Source organism: Anser brachyrhynchus (genome assembly GCF_964034855.1).
Source record: "Anser brachyrhynchus genome assembly, chromosome: 25".
Classification (NCBI taxonomy): Eukaryota; Metazoa; Chordata; class Aves; order Anseriformes; family Anatidae; genus Anser; species Anser brachyrhynchus.
Genome location: NC_137718.1, coordinates 6,709,373 through 6,725,210, shown reverse-complemented (window position 1 = coordinate 6,725,210; position 15,838 = coordinate 6,709,373). Strand labels below are relative to the sequence as shown.

General features: G+C 43.8%; 2 protein-coding genes across 10 annotated transcripts in view; both read left to right on the top strand.

Annotated features, from left to right (window-relative positions):
* The window catches only part of FLI1 (Fli-1 proto-oncogene, ETS transcription factor), an 88,908-nt gene extending 79,550 nt beyond the window's left edge, over positions 1 to 9,358 (top strand). For 4 of the 8 annotated variants that reach the window (XM_080567512.1, XM_080567511.1, XM_080567517.1 and 1 more), the window contains 4 exons: positions 2,899 to 2,964; positions 4,273 to 4,335; positions 5,628 to 5,675; positions 6,755 to 9,358. In XM_080567512.1, coding sequence (XP_080423638.1) covers positions 2,899 to 2,964; positions 4,273 to 4,335; positions 5,628 to 5,675; positions 6,755 to 7,284 — 707 coding nt within the window. In that variant the 3' untranslated portion in view covers positions 7,285 to 9,358. The remainder of the gene's footprint in view (positions 1 to 2,898; positions 2,965 to 4,272; positions 4,336 to 5,627; positions 5,676 to 6,754) is intronic. The other 4 variants (XM_080567515.1, XM_080567514.1, XM_080567518.1 and 1 more) reach the window with 1 other exon arrangement.
* Positions 9,359 to 11,343: 1,985 nt separating this feature from the next.
* The window catches only part of KCNJ5 (potassium inwardly rectifying channel subfamily J member 5), a 63,742-nt gene continuing 59,247 nt past the window's right edge, over positions 11,344 to 15,838 (top strand). The window contains exons 1-2 of one of the 2 annotated variants that reach the window (XM_080567520.1): positions 11,344 to 13,752; positions 14,724 to 15,797. The gene's annotated coding sequence lies outside the window, so the exon portion shown is untranslated. Of the gene's footprint in view, positions 15,798 to 15,838 lie in introns of both variants that reach the window. The other variant, XM_080567519.1, reaches the window with a different exon arrangement.

Sequence of the window (15,838 nt, the reverse complement as noted above, 5' to 3'; positions counted from 1 at the left end):
AAGCTGTGAGATCCTTAGTTGAAAGGTGCTGTGAAAGTGCAAAGCATTATTAATATCCTTTACCTTACTCATAATAGAGTATGCATTCATTCTGGGGAATTTCTGGACATAAACCAGACAGCTGCAGAATGACATTTCTTGAAAGCATCTATGATTTATTTTGTGCTCTTTAATTCCATTTTGTATTGAATACACATTTGTCATAGGACTGTTGTTCCACTGGGTCTTTTGAGTCTAAAATGGACTGAGGGACCTGATCCTTTGCTGGTATAAATTGGCCCCTTACTTCACTGTAGCTATTTGCTGATTTACATCAGAAAAGAACCTCATTCCAAATCTTTTAATTGAATTTCCATAGCTCGGCAAGTTTTGGTGTAAAATCCAAGTGGTTTTAATGACAGATAAGATTCTCCCTGTAACTAACCGTCTGGCTGGAGTTCTGTAGGATCTCTTCAAGCCACTGGGCGTCAGGTCCTGGGAACGATATTGTTTTTGCAGAAACTCGAGTCTCTGGATAGGTTCCCTGGCTCTGCCTTTTCCATTTTGTTTTAAACACGTTCAGCTTTAGAGTCTGGGCCTGGAAGCTGGGAGGGCTGATGTGGTTCTTTCACATTGCACGGATTTTTGTGAAAACAAAACAAAAATAGCTTAGTGGATTTGGATTTTTTTTTTTTTGAGAGAGAGAGAGAGAAAGAAAGAGTTGGAAACTTGCGCTAGCTGAGTGAACACGTTGTTTCAATAGCAATGCCTGTATTGCTCTGATGTTTAACCCTTCTCACTGGTGCGAAGTCGCAGTCAAAACTGAGCTTCATCCTAACATCCTAACATGACTGTCCCTATAAATGCCCACCCATCACTCTGCAATACATTCTATATGTGGAAACCGAGGCAAAGGGACTCGTCTGAGGCATGCTAAACCTGGGTTAAATCTGGGCTGAGTCCCATGCACACCGACCTTCCAAGCCAACATTTTAAGGCCTAAACTGTACACTACAAGGAAACCCATTCAGAGAGGTTTTGAATGATAAATTCAGACAGGCTTAGCCAAACTTCTCTGGAGAACCCAGCCTTGATCCTTTAAAGCCCAAACAGCCGTAGCACACACACCTGGTCAGCACATCTGATTGACAGTGTCACGTAATGTTAAAAAAACTGTAGGAGATGCATGCCACATTCTTTCCGTGACACTGTGAGCAAAGCAGACTCCTCCTCAGTGACAAGTTTCTCCATCTGGAGGAGGAGGAGGATGATCATCTATCCAGATGATGGCCTATTTGCTTACCCAAAGCATGCTGATGCATGCGAATCAACCAACCCATCTGTGGCAGCTGATTCGCCTCAAATTTCTGACCCAAATCAGAGAAAACTGAAATTTTTCAAAAGGAGTCCTGCTACTTTTTGGAAAGGTTTTTTTCCTGATTTGAAAATAACTTTTTTGTTGGAAAATTTTGCTCTTTCTTTTTAACAGGATCACCACGTAAGTGATGTTTCCGTTAAAATCACATACTAGCAAAACTATTTTTGAGGTAACCAAAATGTACATTAGCATCACAATCTGTGGAAAGCTCTGAGGTTTCGCCTTTCTCTCCCAACTCAGAACTGCTATGTTGTCTTCAGAATATTTCCCCAAACATTTCTCTAAAAGCTCTACTGGTAATACTTATAAAGGATATCCCAGGGGAGAAATGAAAGTCAGAGGCTGGCTGCAAAGAGGACATGGGAAAAGCCGGTGGTTACTCCGGACCTCATCTCTGCTCTCCCGATCTCAGTCACTGACAGAGCAGCAGCCCGAGCTCCAGGCGCGCTCAGCCGTGGTAGGATTTGCACGATGGTTTTCCAGCAAGGAAAATGCCACCCATGCAAACAGCGGCTTATTTACAGCAACGACAGCTGCCAAGGACTGAGCTGGGGATAAAGTTCCCTGGCAGCGCCCGGCTGCCAGCCAGTTTCCAGCCCTGCTGCTCCGTGCCCGGCCACCGAGCGGGGACAGCACGGCTGGGGCTGTGCCTCCCTCCTCCAGAGATGTCCTGCCGCGCTCTTTGTACCAGCCTGAAACCGTAGCAGTTTGTTTTTCAGTCTGATCTGTTTGCACTGGGGTTTGCGGTTTCTAGTTAGAAAAAAAAAAAAAAAAAAAAAAGGCAAATAAATAAAATGAAAAGAACACCAGGCACATTAAATGAGTTCTTTTCCCCCCTGTTTTCCTCTCTTCCCTCCTCCTCTTTCTCTCCCTCTCTTCCCCTCCCTTCCCCTCTCCCGTCCCCTCTCTGTTTTCCTTTTCATGCCAATAACTAGAAGGCTGTAATTTCAAAGCTGCAGCGGCTTTCCCAGCGCCAGGAGGAATGTGCAAGTGCCTGGGATGTTTCCGCAGGGAGCTGCGCAGCCCTGCTGCGCTGTGTGGCACCATGGGGCACGGGGCAGTGCCCGCTCCTGCCCACCAGCATGGCCAGAGGGGTATTTTGAATTTCACCTGAGAGGATGCTATTTTTCCTATCTTTCCATCTTAAAATAGCTTTTTTTATTGTGTGTTTCAAGTCCGTTGTATGGAATAACACAAAATTTCGTCCTCCTTTCCTGCCCGTTTCTGTCATCTTGGGGTGAGAGAAAGAGGGTCTCCTTCTCGATGGGATGAGCTGCACTCTGAACTCCACTGAGTGCAATGACTCTACTTCATGATCAGAAGGTGTCATATCTGAGCATCGTCCTGACCGTCACAGTGACAGCCTGTTGCCTGGCTGTGAGGGAGCAGGAGCACAGGAGATGTGGCAGAGGAAAACCAATAGTATATGCATAATACCAAGGCAGTTGGGACCAAGATACAAAGCTAGATTCTTGCAAGTTTTTTTTTTTCTGGGAAGAGTTGATTTCAACCCCTCTGTGCCTGTTGTCTTTTGTCATTAGATCCCTCCTATGATGCAGTCAGGAGAACAGGATGGGGCAGTAATATGAATTCTGGCCTTACCAAAAGTAAGTTGTCCCAACGGGAATCACAAATTCTGCAATGGAAGATCAAAATGAGACTGTGGGAAAGATGGGCATGGCTGGCTTGTGTTATGAGCATCAGAATGGTGGAGTACTTAGGGATACTAAGACAAGAGCTAGAATTATGTTATGAAAAGAAAATTGACACAAATACTTTTATCAATGAATCGTGTATTAAAGACAACTGCAGCTGTTACAGTAGAACAAACCTCTGCTACACCCCAGATTTCATTAAGGAGCCAGGATCAGGTCCTCCCTATAAACAGAAACTCTTGGTAACCACATTCCCTGTATTCTGGTGTAGTATTTTTAGGGACAGATACAGACAGCTTGGGCAGATTCTCAGAGTTTCCTACTACTTTTCAGAAAGTAAGATTCCATACAAAGCCAAGCAGGCAGCTAGGGCCCCTACTACATGAGCTGCTACTCACACAACTGTTCTTGTTTCTTACTGTTTTTATTGTGTCCCTGAGTTCACAATACACTCTGGGTCACGGGCTGACATCTCAATGGAAATATCAGTTCCTTGTCCCTAAAGACTGTATTCCAGTCAACCTAACCAGCTGATATCAAGCCATACTCTCCCCTGCTTCCGCTGCTGGGGCATATCCCTGTACAGCAGTGCAAGATGGACTCACTTGACCCTCAACAAGAACCTATGAGGTGCAAATAAATGTGGCAGAACCTGGCTGTCAGATTATGCTTCCTTTGCTTTGCAGCTTTGTGAACTACATGTGCTCTAAATGTGAAGACTAGTCTTTGAGTTACAGTTTTCTGTTACAAGAAATGATATGAAGAAGAGGAACAGATGTTAATGTTGAAGTGATTTATAGAAATGGCCATGATATTTTCAACTAAATGTTTGATTTAATAAAACCAAAACTTGTTCATCTAAAAAGGTTGGTTTAAAAAAGTATTCCCATTTCCAAAGAAATATTGTAAGAAGTTCCGACATAGAAGTAGGTCAGAATTTATACATTAAAAGAATTCCAATTCCTGTTCAAAGCATGTATCTAAACTAGAATGGGAGTTAAGTTATAATAAAAGACAGAAAATGAATGAGGTATCTACATAATATTTTTCCTTGCCTAGTCTACATATTTTCATTTTACAGTGAAATTTTAAGTTTCCAGTGAAACCTCTTATTTTTCTAGTGCAATCTCAAAAATACCAGCTCTTGGGATTAGAAAACTTCCCAGTCACTATTATTCCTGTTCAATGTATCTTGTCTTGTTCTCTGACCATTCCTCCCTGTCTGTTCTAGTACATATAAGATCTTTCCTGTTTTTACAGGCCCTCCTGTTGCAGGGACGCAAAATGTGAATAAGACAACAGAACAGCAACGGCCCCAGCCAGGTAACTGTTGATTGTGTCACCACTGCATTTGCTAAGTAACTGTACTAGATTAGGAGAATAAATGTGTCAACCAGCAACAACCATGGACACAGGACAAACATGCAGACCCTTACAGGGAAGTCTTAGAATTATGAGTCAACTGTGACCCAGCAGTGACAGCAATTGTTCCAAACTGTTTCTATTTTACCACATTGTCCTTCCCCATTCAAAAGAAACATCCTTGTTTGAGCTGAGTCACATGCAGTGCCTAGCATCAGTTGCATCTCCTTTGAAGCATCATGATATGCAGTGCAATGGGTCCTGAAGCAGTTAAAGGCACGGAGCTGTTAATGCTGCAGCAGTGCAGTGCCTGCTCACTAGCCCCTCACCTCTGTTGCAGTGATGTTCAATGGAAGCATCTCCAAACAGAATCATGGGGTTCCCCAGCGTCAAAGAAAACCGAATAAGAAAAGCAAACCCTGCTGGACAGCGAGCAGTAGTGTTTCCTTCTAGTTTCCCGAGGGGCCTTTGAAAAGCTAAACACCACCTTCTTTGCTTTGCACAGCTGCTTTCTATCTTTTTTTTTTTTTTAGGGGGTTGGTTCGTTTGGCATCATTTCAATCCATGAGCAAATGCTATAGATCCAAATCACCAAAACCAGAGGGAAGCAAAGGAGAAGTGTAGACATTAGAGCTGAGGAGGCCCCACAAAAAGGGAAGGAATTCATTCCTAATAAATGCATCGTGGAGTTTTCAAGAAACACTCAGCCTCATTGGAGCCAGTGATAAAACTCCTGTTACTCTCATTTGTCTAATGTTCTGTTTGCTTCAGCAAGGGAGAGTTGGGTGAACTTTTCCTTGACCTCAGAGAGAAGCAAGCTAGACAGTTAACAAGTGAATTTGAAAATTTCTTCTGTTGACCAGCTATTTTTATAAGAAATATATTTGCTTCTGATTTGTTACTTCTTTGCTCTCCCACACTTGTTTTTTTTCCACGCAGCTAAATGTTCTAATTGACACATAAGTGTAGGGTATGTCCAAAGAGATTACGATCTTTGAAAGCAGGGAAGTCTGAAACCACTGTCAGAACAACAGTGCCATTTTGGATTCCATAAATAATGGGTGGTTGATTGCTAAAAAAGAAATAGACACATCAGGTCTGTTCCATAGCCTAGGAGAAAAGGCAGTACAAGTGAAGCAAGAAAGTGAACATTTGATCTTGTTTCTAGAATAAATAATAATGAATTGTTGTTTCTTTTTGATGAGACAGGTTTTTAAATAGCTTTTGTGTTGTTTGTTTTTTTTTTTTTTTAGATCCCTATCAAATCCTGGGGCCTACCAGTAGCCGTCTTGCCAATCCAGGTAAGTTCCTCTTAAATTCCAGACCACCATTGTCACTTCCATGTGATCTACTGCTCCAGTCTGTACTGAATGAGTAGCTGTCTGCTTTTGGGGTAGGCTGTGAGGGTCATGGGTCTTAGTAGTTATGGCCTCACAACTGCTTTTGCAAAAATCATCACAGTAATGTAAGGAAAGTGGTGTGATACCACCTTTATCAGGATAAAATCACCATCCTGAATGTTCTTACCCCAAACTAGTATTCCCAAAGAGGAGCCTTTTAGGGGACTTAATTCCTACTCTCTCAGATTTGCAGCGCAGGTTTGTTCTCCAGTGTCTGCTGCGGATTAAGAGCAGGGAAGGCACAAAACATCTCTGAAAGTCACAGCATAGTGACTGTCCCCAGCAGGTCATATGAAGGAAACAATTCCTGGCTTTGGGGACTAAGATGTTGCCTAAATCTTGCTTGAACTAAACAAACTCCTATACTGCTCAGGAGTAGTAATGGAAATTCAAAAAATTGGGCTTAATCATTAGAGAGGGCCAGGCCAACTATAGCCATTTTGCACTGATACTGTTTGCTTACTGATGTAATGTCTGAAGGCAATAGCGAAGGAAACACCCTCATAAGGTTCTTTACCTTTACTGTTAGTATAACTACACCAAATAAAACATCTCATCTGGGGAAGAAATAATCTTATGTATCTCAGATTACCAACTGGCAAATAAACTGTAAGTATCCAAAACAATATCTATGGTAAAGAGTAAGCAATTCAGACTTGAAATACACTGTCAGCCATTCAGAGAAAAATTTTGCAGAACACTATGCTCGGGAAAAGGCCTGTTTATGAATAGCTCAAAGATTTTAAGGCCAAAGGCGACCATTATGAAATCTAATCTGACCTCAAACTCATAAACAGAACAAAGGGTTGACTAACTTGTTTGCTGGGAATAGTTTATCCATTCCTACGTAAGATTTTCTAAGGCTTGAAGGAGCAGTTCCCAGTAAAGATCGAGATAGTCCTTCTGTTTCCTGCCTTTGTCTTTGCTTTTAAGCAGGAAGCACAATGTCATTTCCTTTCCTTTTGGCTTGCTTCTCGCAGGGAGCGGGCAGATCCAACTGTGGCAGTTCCTCCTCGAGTTGCTGTCGGACAGTTCCAACGCCAGCTGTATCACATGGGAAGGGACCAATGGGGAATTCAAGATGACGGACCCTGATGAAGTGGCACGGCGCTGGGGAGAACGCAAAAGCAAGCCCAATATGAATTATGACAAGCTGAGCCGAGCCCTCCGATACTACTATGATAAGAACATTATGACCAAAGTGCATGGCAAAAGGTATGCCTACAAATTTGACTTTCATGGCATTGCCCAGGCTCTCCAGCCTCATCCCACTGAATCGTCAATGTACAAGTATCCATCAGATCTCTCCTACATGCCTTCTTACCATGCCCATCAGCAGAAGGTGAACTTTGTACCTCCACACCCTTCTTCTATGCCTGTCACATCATCCAGTTTCTTTGGAGCTGCCTCACCTTATTGGACCTCCCCTGCAGGAAGCATTTATCCAAACCCCAACGTCCCTCGCCATCCCAACGCCCATGTATCACCACACTTGGGCAGCTATTACTAGATGCTTTTATCTTCGAGTGGCCTTAATCAGTCTCATTGGACTTTTTCTTTACTTCTGGTATTTTTATGTTTTTTGGGGGGACCCTTAATGGATAATTGTGGCCTTTCTGGGGCAAGAATTAAAACTGGATATTGGTTATTCCTGGATCAACCCTTTTACTTTTGTAACTTTGCCTCTTGTGTCTTGAACTGAGAGATGGATGCTTCTTTGGGCCAGTACTCTGCATTTTCTTTGTGGGTTTTTTTTTTTTTTAATGCTTATGTCCTCTGTAGGAATTGACTATGAAGATTATTCACCATTACCTGGAATGATTATTAGCTTTTTGATGACAGAAATTTTTAAGAATTCAAAGGAGGTTGACAAGACATAGACCCAACTGTGGGTCTTAGGAAAAGATGACTACATTTTTTTTTCTCACTTTGAAGAGGGTAGGCAATTTGACCATAAAGTCACGAGGACCTTGGGCTGCAGGGGACTACAACTGGAATCTTAGCTTTAAGGCAGATGAGGATTTTCACCCAACTGGAAATTAAGAAAATATATATATTCATATATATATATGTACATGTATATTTTAAGAAGTAAAGGGCATTGAAGGAACTTTTCTAGGCTGTACAAGTTCAGTAGACTGTGTATTAACTCCAGAAACATCAGAAACCAGAACAAAAAGTAACCTAATATCAAGCACAGACATTCTTTGAAAGCAAAAGTGAAGTAAAATAAATGACAGCAGGCCCTTGAGCTCTGCCAGAGTCTTAGGGATCGCTAAATGCTACCGATTCGCGAACGCTGTGCGTTTGTCAGACCGTCATTCAAAGGGTCAACAAATCAGAAGGCAAATTACTGTATAAATTATGCAGAGTTATTTTTCCCTATATCTCACAGTTTTAAAAGAGAGATTAAATAAAACGAGTTGACCTCGGTCACAAATGCAGGTTTGTTTTTTACTATCAGCTCAGTTGTTTGTGGGTTGTTTTCGTTTGTTGTTGTTTTTTTTTTTAATGTAATTTGTACATCTTTCCAATCTGTACATTTGGGCTGTAGCTTTGTACTTTTTTGCTAAAAAAATAAAAAAATAAGACATGAGTAATGTATCTGTTGGAGATAGTCTTGATCCTGCAATTGGATCCATAATTGACTCCCAAATTAGCCAGAAACCTTCCAGATTTCCTGGGTTTGTCTAGAGTAGATTTTTTTTTCTTGTATTAGCCTGTCATAGTTGTTTGCAAATTAACTCCATTTAGTTAACATGTTTCTACTGAAGCTGATTGAAAACATACATTGACATTTTAAAGTGACCTATTTCAATATTTTGTGATTATTTTTCACCAAAATCTGGAACTTTGGAAACATTTTAACCACTTCACAGGGAAAATTATCAAATACTTCTCACGACATCTTTTGAAGACTTTTGCTATGGGTTTTCATTTAAATGCTAAACATTTGAAAATTCTCAGCCATCTCTAATTTTGCACGTGCTAATTTGATGATCCACAAATGGTGGTTTGGTGCCATAAACAGAAGGGTAAACCACAATCATTCATGTTTTAGAACAGATGTCTATCACGGGTTAGACTTACATCTATAACCTATTAGCTAACTTGTATTAACCGGCAACCAATTAACAGGATCACAAATATCTAATCTAGACATAACCTCTGGGACTCTGTGTGTGTGCAAGATTTGGTCCATGTGCATCCGATTGCAGGATGAGAGCCTGAAACCAGAACATTATAGTCTGCTCATAACTTTAAACAGAAGCACTGATGCCATTATTTAACAAAAAGGAAGAATAAGATCAAGCTAATCAGTTTAGGTCTTAGTGCTTTTGGGATGTGTATAAGTAACATTACTGCAATAATCGCAAAATTTAAGTATGAAGAAATTACCCATGGAAATGGGGCTTTTGCTACTATATATATGCAATGTACTTTTTGGATATTAAAATATATATAATTTTGCAAGTAATCTTGGTGTTTTTTAAAAATGTATTAAGTGTTACAATGAAACTGTTGTATGAAGAAGATGATGTAAAAAAATGTGACAAAATAAATGGTGGTTTTCTTCTCTAAGGCATCATATTGTCCCACTCTCTCCCTCCCCTCTCATGCCTGCTGAAAGATCATGAACTTGCATCTAAATTAAATTCAACTAAAAGGAAAACAACAAACCTCCATAGTAGTAGCAATCATCATCCTGATCACTGTAAAATAATATCAACTTCTTATTCCAGAAAATTTGTGTCTCTGGAGCCGGTGTTTATCAGACCTAATTTAGGTACTGAAGTGTCTAAATCAGAAACCTAGGCTCCATCTTTTGTCCATGTGGGGAGAGAGAGAGAGAGAGAGAATGAGAACGTGATGGAGTAGCTGGAGCTCGAGGAGGCGAAGTGTCTTGCATGAGGACAGTGGCAGAGCTGTGAGCAGGCCCTTGCCCAGTGCCCCAGCGACTGGGTCACAGCCCTGTGCCGAGTGCTGGAACATGCAGCCTCCCTGCGAGCGCCACAACCGACCTAATGGACATCTCCGACTGCTCACTCCTCAGGGTACTCAACAAGCCGTTGGCAGAACGTATATGTGCAATGCTGTGTGTATTACCAGCCTGCCTGTCTGCTCATGTTTCTCACCTAACCCCAAACCCCAGGGAAACCCAGTGCTCCAAAGCATTCCTGAGATGGAGTAAGAGTCTGCAAAAACAAGCACCGCCAAGGAATCTTCTGATTGTGTATAAAGGTCAGGCAAAGGCACTTCCTGTATTTTTTCAGACACACGGTGGTCCTGAGAGATAGCTTGATCTTTCTGCAGATTTGATAAACCCTTAGAAATACATAACTGCACAAGTACACCATTTCCTTCCTCCACACACAACCTTTTGTTGCTAAGTTTCTAGTACAATAGCTTTCACCGGCTTAATTAGCAAGCCTGGGCTATGAAAAAGAGTTATGTTAAAGAGTGTGTTCAACCACCACAGAGCTGTTCCCTTTGTGTATTCAGCCACAGTTGCTCAATTTAGCCATAAAAGTGAGTGTTTTTTGCATGTCTCTATTGTTTTTTGCTTCAGTGTGATCTGGATTCATTCTGGCTATGCATCATCAAGTATCAAGTATTTTCTTCTCATACAATGTGCCTGCCTGGTTGCCTGCTATAGGAAAATTTGAAGACTGAGACTGCACAAAAATGCCTAGAGGCAGAATCTGAAGGTTATCAGAGCAAGAAGATGTCTTTGACAGCAAAATCTGGCCAGCAGCATCCTTGGTGGAAAAAAAAAAAATCACCTCTTTTGAAAACGACCAACAATTTGAGAAGCATTTGTTTCTGGCTGTCCATCTTGCAGCATCTCAGAGGAGCTTGGCTTGACAAGGATGGAACAGCATCCACCACAGCTCAGGTCCCTTGAGTCTCTTTTCATCCCTCTCTTCAGGGTACTTGCTGATACTAATCTTTGCTAGTATTTGCTAATATTTAGCTTTAGACAGAGTTTGCAGCCCACTGCAGGCTGCATTCTCATGAAAAAAAAAAAAAAAAAGAGAGATAAAGAGATCGTAGAGTAGAGAGATCTCACACCAGAGTGCTAGACAGCCTCAGACCAGTGGGACACTTCCCCAGGCATGTTTTAGCATTTTCATAAAATCTTAATAGTTCGCATTCCTCAGGTGAAGAACAAGTGATAGATAACACATAAAGTGGAGCAGCCCATTTGTACCCCCAGAAGCAGGCTAACTTTGCAATGTTGGAAGCCCTAGGGATGATAAGGGGGGATTTCCCCTCCCAACACAAGTTTCTGGGACAAACTGAGAGAAAATAAACAAGGAATGTGATGGTACTAAAGCTACTTTTTGCTTTTCCCAGGAGGACAAGGCAGATGGAATTCAAGTATTTCAAGCTTAAATCAGAAAGTTTACAAAACAGATGGTTGGGATCATGTGATTGTGAGACATGAGGCAACTGGGATAGCAGAAAATCATCTCTGCATCAAAGTTCAGAACTCAGACCTCACCAGGAAGCCCTGCTCCCATTGAAATGAGTGGTAATTTAGCTATTATTTTCTAGTGGTGTAGTATTCACCCAGTACTTCTGTTCTGCTCCCCAAATTCAAACATTTAATGGGATCTAGCTTAAATATGCAAAACTAGAATTAGCTTTGTATGTCACCTTCTCTAAGTGTTGCAGCTTATAGAGTAAGCAGAAGCTGTGATGGCCTTACAGTCTCAGAGCTCCTTTGGCTGGGTTCTATCCCACAGGTTTTTATATTTGAGATGTACCTGCCTCAGTGTCTGCATATCAGAGGAACCTGGGAAGGGAGAACAAAAAGTTATTCTTACTGCTTAATTACAGATACCAGGTTTAGAACCTGCTTTCAGTTATATTTTGGAGAACCCTTTTTATTCCCACTTGATCACTCCTTAGTCCAGAGGATGAAGGCCCCTCCTTAAGCACTTGTTAGATGCTTTAAGTTAGGAGATGCCAAATTCTTCCTGTGTCAAGCATCTGAGATTACTGCTATCTACAATGCTCATAGGCCGGCTGTGAACGAGAATAAAGGCCCATGGAAGCCATCGTCTATGCACACACGTGGCAGACTTTCCTTGGAAGCACCTGGCATTATCTGAGACTGCTTACTGATTTCCTACACCTAAGAATTATATTTGAACCCTGAAGGTCAATTTCTAAACAACTGTGGGTTTCTAACAGGCATCTTTGCAATGGAGAGGGATTTCCCCATTCTAAGACGTTCCCATCAGTAAAGAGGAAGTGTTTATATAAATTATTTATATGTATATATTATTCATATATATATTACAGTGTAAAAATTATTGTCATTAGGAAAGGAAGGATTTGTCATTCTTCTGCCCAGCAAGCGTCTCTGATTTCCAGTCTTAATGAGACATTAACTACATGGGAAATCTGCTATAACTTCTGTTGGTGCAAATATTTAATGGGAAGCTGGACTTATTTGATAATATTTCATACGCGTTCTTAATGTCCACAGTGACAGCAAATGACTATGCCTGAAGCTTTGTAGTAAAAGCACTGATGAACCCAGCTGCCGTTTCCCACCCCTACTATCCCAAGCAAGGAGCCATTGGTCTGCAGATTCTGGGTTAAGGGAGCCAGCTTCACTTTATTATGCTATTACAATAACAGATTTTTACAAGCTGCCTTGTTATGCTGATATAGTATTTTTAATGACATCTGTGAAATTAGTTTGTTAGACTTCAGCCCGCTTCCTAACAAAGTAGGTTCTCCCACATCAAACTGAGCGTTGCTGCATTTGGTGCTAATTAGAGCTGTAGTCTAGAGGCACATCTGAGACTGTGGTTTATAAATTCACTTCAAAGACCTTATTTGTATACTTTTGCACAATACCTAGCATAACTCATATATTATGATTTTCATCTGTAAAAGCAGAACTCCTTGCAAATAAAGCTCACGCTTTTCTAACATATTAGAAAAGAAATGAGGCTAAGGTCACACAAAGAACTAATTTAACCTACGTGTTAATATTTTCATCTGTAGAAGTAGAAATCCCTGCACATAAAATTCACACTATTCTGTCAGATAAGGAACATCTCAGAGATCCTTGACAAAATTCAACTCTTCAGGCTCCAAGGTTAGCAAACAGACCCCAATATTAAACCTACTATAAAGAAATTCAGGTAAGAAGGAAAGGCAGCTTTCTGAGGCCACCACAGCATCCCTCATCAGCTCTTCACCTCGCGTTCACCAGCAGCGGGGAAGGAGCTGCCCCCACCGAGGCCCTGGGCGAGCAGGTGTGTCAGCGAGGGCCAGGTGTGCTCGCAGCTGAGCAGCCACTTCAACCAGCGTGAATGGCCACAGCAAACACACCGAAAGGTCTGCTGGGCAGGGCAAGTGTTCTTGCTGAGGGGACTTACCTGCTCCTTATCCCCATGGCTAGGGAGCAGGCCAAAAAGGAGCTGTGTTTCTTACATTTGGTTGTAACTGCTAGAGGAGAAGGAGCACAGGGACTCTGGCAGTTCGATGCGCAGCTACTTCAACACAAGAGGTTTCTTCTTCCTTTCCAGGAACTGCTGCAAACTTGTTATTTGCTTTGGCTTTTTGTTAGCTTTCTGTCTCCTGGAGCTGGACTTACTTCACCCTCCCTGCTGCTGCAAAGCCCCGTGCACCAGAGCCAAGGAGCCCACGCAGCGGCCCTGGGTGCTGAGCCCTGCGGGGAGGGCAGCGCTGCCCGGCCCTGGAGCGCCAGCACTGGGGTCCTGGTGCCCCCACGCAGGGGTGGCAGCTGGTGCTGGAAATAACCCAGCCCCTGCTCGGGTTCTGGGGACCAACATACCGCAACCGTGAGCTAAAACAGACTGGAGGGTGTTTCTGTTTCAGGCAGCTGCTCCTCGTGGAGGGGTTGAACCTTAAAGCTCTTGTGCCTCAATTTTGGGGCCACCACAAAACCCACAGGCTCCACAGACACTGGGGTATCAGCACCACCAGCCTGGTGAGGATAATTTGGGGTGCTGGGGCCTGCCTGAAGCCACCCCAAACCCCAGCGGAGTGTAGGGGGGCACTGAGGGAGCAGTCAACGGCTGCTCATCTCCCCAGCGAGGGGGGAGAGTGGCCCCAAACTGCCCAGTGGGGCGGGTGGCGGCTGCCCCCTTCCAACAAGCCTCTCCTTGCCCGTCCCACAGCTCCGGCTGCTTGTGCCTGCTCCCCTCTGGGCAAGGGGCATGTGGTGGTCAGCGGGGGGCACCGGGCAGTGCCTTCCCCTCTGGGTGCTGGGGAGGAGTTTTTGGTCGTGTTGGTAAAAGCTCCCAGCACAGGAGCACGGAAGTTCGTAATTCGGACTTCTGGAGACACCACCCAGTCACATAATGGTTTATGAACATCGCTACGGTGGCAGCAAGTCCTTTGTGCGAGTTTCTGTAGGCTCTGCAGCGTACCAGAAACACTCCCAAATCAGAGGGGGGCTGCAGCTGAGCAGGCACTTCTGGGCACTGTTGCAAAACTAACACAGAGCTAGAACTCAAAGCTTTCCCAAGGTGGCCTGTTTTGCTGCTTTTTTTTTTCTTTTTTTTTTTTTTTTTGCCTTTTTTATTTTTTTCTCTCCAGCTGGGGAAACTGAGGCTCCAAGCAGGGAATGCGACTCGCTTGGAGTTCCAGAACAGTCACAAAAGGAATATAGGTCTCCCCAGACCCAGCCTCGCCGTTACTAACCCGCCTCACCTACCGTAGGCTCTGCTAAGGGTGCTGTAGGTGCCACTGCGGACGTGATGTTTACAGCCCCCAGCCCTCCACTTACACACCACCTCCGAATTCATTGCAGTGAATTAAGTCTCCCAGCACTTCTGTGAAGTGGCTAAATATATCCAGCGAGCAGAGCTCGTGCCAAAAATAAGTCACTAAATGCATTAAACTTGGTGTAATAAAATAAGGAACGCTTCCAATAAATTCTTGCTTTGCTCTTTCAAGATTGCCACGGCTCGCTGCGTTAACCCGGCCGCGCTGCCAACGCGAAGCTCAGGCCTGCCTGCTCGGGCTCCCGGCCGGCTGCGGAGCTGATCCGGAGGGAAGGGGTGCCATCCAGCGGCCAGAGGACAGAAGACACCTCGGGGATGGCTCAGCTCGGTCTGACAGCTCCCCTGTCCGGGCTTCAGCATCCTAGCCTGCCCCGCTGGCTGGTTTTCTTACCAGAACTCTGCGGTAACTTCGTCTCTGAGCTGCAGACCTTACGTGGGATGTGGGCACCCGGGAGGGCAAGGGTTTTAATGCTTTCCGTGCTTCAAGCTGGCTAGCGGTTTGCAGATGGGAGGTGGAAAGAGGTTGTCTCATTTGCAGCCTCCCCTTGCCCGTCCAGCTCCCTGGAACGGGGAGAATTTGCCTTTCTCGTGCAGCGGAGAGTTTATTCAAGTCATGAGCTTTACCCGGCAGATGCTTCCACCACAGGAATGTCAGCTTGGCCTCGGGAAACATGTTGTGTATTCGCACAGCTGTGGGGAGAGGGCTTTAGCCTTCCTCACTCTTGTCCCAGTGAAATCGTCACAGGGTTATACTTGATTTAGGACCAGTGACAGTGCTGTCATAGAGGTTCCCCAGGCTGCAGCAGCAAGCTGTGGGCACAGATTCACTGCAGGGTTTAGGATCTTTCTCTGTTTCCCACATCCGTGCTACAGCAGGGGCTCTGCTCACATTCCTTGCATCGTGCTGTGGTTTCCCTCTGCTCGTGTGGGGAACAAGCATTGGGCCTGCACCATGACAGTTCAAGGCAGGGGTGAATTGAAGGGGGCAAAATAAAAGGGAGAGGGAAATAAAGGCTCTCCCCAGCTGAATTCACTTGTGTCTAACCACATCAGTTTGGTGCCTGGGGAGAGGAAGGAGGCTGTGACACCTCAGCTGCTCTCATTTGTGTCGGGGCTTTGCACACTGCTGACTCGTTTATGGGGGAGTAGCTGAGTTTACAAGGAGCACGTACATGCAGAAGTTATCCAGGCAGTTGCTGTGAGCTGGTTAGCAGTGGTGTGCCACATTCCCACGATGCGAGGCAGTGTGAGTATCTAAACAGTTTGCCCGGGTTTGTTTTATTATTA